Source organism: Astatotilapia calliptera, chromosome 1 (genome assembly GCF_900246225.1).
Source record: "Astatotilapia calliptera chromosome 1, fAstCal1.2, whole genome shotgun sequence".
Taxonomy (NCBI): Eukaryota; Metazoa; Chordata; class Actinopteri; order Cichliformes; family Cichlidae; genus Astatotilapia; species Astatotilapia calliptera.
Window position 1 is genome coordinate 37,657,382 of NC_039302.1, and position 2,326 is coordinate 37,659,707.

A 2,326-nucleotide genomic window follows, 5' to 3' on the forward strand; every position below is an offset into this window, starting at 1 on the left:
GTTTTATCTCGGGGACGTGACGGTTTGATGCTCGCAGACCTTTCAAGGAGCTTTTTTTAAAACACAGATAAGAGGATTGGCGAGTGGCTCGAGAGGAGCCGTCAAAACAGGCCGAGAGACAAAAGCTCCACAGACCGAGCTGTGGCCGCCCGGAGGCTCGTCTGTACACCACTTTTTGCTCGTCGTGTTTCCAGACACAAACGTCTTTGCGACTTTCTGTGTGTGACGGTCATGCATGACACACGCGTGTTCTTCTGCACTAGTCATCTTTCAAAAAAAGGGGCGTCTCCATTAAAGGAAGAGCCCGCCAGCTTTTAGAGGCCTAATCTGTGAAGAATGCTCTATCAGCGCACTATCAGCAGCTCCTCCAGCAGAGGAAGGCTGATGTATCTCGGGTTTTAAATGGATCCTGAGGACAAGAGAGGACCGAGCGCGCCAAGTGACTCGTGTCAAGTGGACATCCTTATCTCCCAAAGATGGGCGACTCTCTCTCTCTCTCTGGAAGGCAGCGGCGGCGAGCGCTCAGGCTCAGAGCAGCTGCAGGTTCAGAGAAGGACGGAGCTTCTTGATTTTAGCGTCCTGGCTGCTCTGTCATAAACAAACCGCGCGGCCCACATCGAGTCTGCGTTGGGGAGCTCTCAGGAGGTGGACCGCTCTGGAGCAGACTGCTCCACTCCAGGCAGCTTGTCCCTCCTCGCGGCCGCCGGCAGCCGGGGGCCACCATGACGGAGTGGACTCTGCTCAAGCGCCTCCTGGACGCCGTACACCAGCACTCCACCATGATTGGCCGGCTGTGGCTCACCGTCATGGTCATCTTCCGGCTCCTGATCGTCGCCGTGGCCACCGAGGACGTGTACGCCGACGAGCAGGAGATGTTTGTGTGCAACACGCTGCAGCCGGGCTGTTCCACCGTCTGCTACGACGCCTTCGCGCCCATCTCCCAGCCTCGCTTCTGGGTGTTCCACATCATCAGTGTGTCCACGCCATCGCTCTGCTTCATCATCTACACGTGGCACAACCTGTCCAAGCACAACGCCACCCAAAGGTTGGGGCAGGGGGCGGCCGACGCGCCGGGGCAGGGAGGCCGGGACGGCGGGCGAGAGGCCTATGATCGGAGCTGCGACTCAGACAGCTGCTCCATCCAGTCCCATAAGCACCTGGGGCACAGCCTGGCGAATGTGCTGGAGGGCATCGCCGCCAAGGACCTCCAGAGGCTGGACCCCAAAACCTTGAGCCAGGCCCGAGCCTGCACCTTCAGGGAGGGGGGCACAGAGGCTCATGCGGGCTCCGGAGGGGTTTTGTCCAAATGTTACATCTTCCACGTGTGCCTACGGGCTGTCCTGGAGGTGGGCTTCGTCCTGGCTCAGTGGAAGCTGTTTGGCTTCCAGGTGCCCGTCCACTTCCTGTGCACCTCGTCTCCCTGCAGCCAGCCGGTGGACTGCTACGTCTCCAGGCCCACGGAGAAGACCATCTTCCTGCTCTTCATGTTTTGTGTCGGGGTTTTCTGCATCCTGCTCAACCTGCTCGAGCTCAACCACCTGGGCTGGAAGAAGATCCGCCGGGCAGTGCGGCTGCAGGAGCACGGGTCCTGGGGAGCATACGAGACCTTCCTTCCAGACAGCCCCTCCTTCACATCCTCTTTAGGCTTCAGGGACGTGACCAGCACCACCTCGCTGCCCACCCTGAACCTGGTGGTGGGTCACCAGCCGGACTGGACCTGTGCGGTGGACTGTGGCAGGATGAGGGAGCCGGAGGAGGTCCGAGAGAAAAGACCGGAGCCCCTAAGGAGAGAGGACTCCCATAAAGGAGAGAGGCAGCCTTTGAAGAGCAAGAGGGAGATCAGTGGGTCCAAACACAGGAGTGCCGAGGTCTGGATTTAGTCTCCATGACACCGCTGTCTTTATTTATGCCGACCCATGGAGCTCACCAAAAAAACCACCTGGATCACCTCCTCATGTGTGGAGCAGAGACTCATCTTACGCTGTGATGAGGGACGGGACCAGTGAAGCTGCATTTTAAAGTTGTAGTACATCACTGCTCAGACTGTCCTGTAATTATCAGTTTAGATTAGAAGTCTGTGCACATTTATCAAATATGTCATGCTGACCAAAGTCCTGCACAAAAGACACAAATGGATAAAAATAAATATGAACTACAGAAAATAAATAAAATGCATTAAGCTGCTAAACGTCAGGGCAGACACACTAATCCTAAGTGAACAGGTCCGACTCTGAATACCAAGAAAAATAAGGGTTGTTTCTTACAAATATTCTGATTGAGTCATATCTGGATGTAAAGTTTGAACCTGATGTTGACATAATTTTGT

General features: G+C 55.7%; 1 protein-coding gene across 1 annotated transcript; it reads left to right on the top strand.

Annotated features, from left to right (window-relative positions):
* Positions 1-635: 635 nt before the first annotated feature.
* gjd6 (gap junction protein delta 6) lies at positions 636-2,007 on the top strand. Its single transcript, XM_026174175.1, has one exon. The coding sequence runs from the start codon at positions 723-725 to the stop codon at positions 1,878-1,880; it is 1,158 nt and encodes a 385-aa protein (XP_026029960.1). The 5' UTR covers positions 636-722; the 3' UTR covers positions 1,881-2,007.
* The last annotated feature ends 319 nt before the right edge of the window (positions 2,008-2,326 follow it).

What these genes read in the sequence shown, in the direction of transcription:
- gjd6 (XM_026174175.1), top strand. Translation starts at nt 723, where the DNA reads ATGACGGAGTGGACTCTGCTCAAGCGCCTCCTGGACGCCGTACACCAG.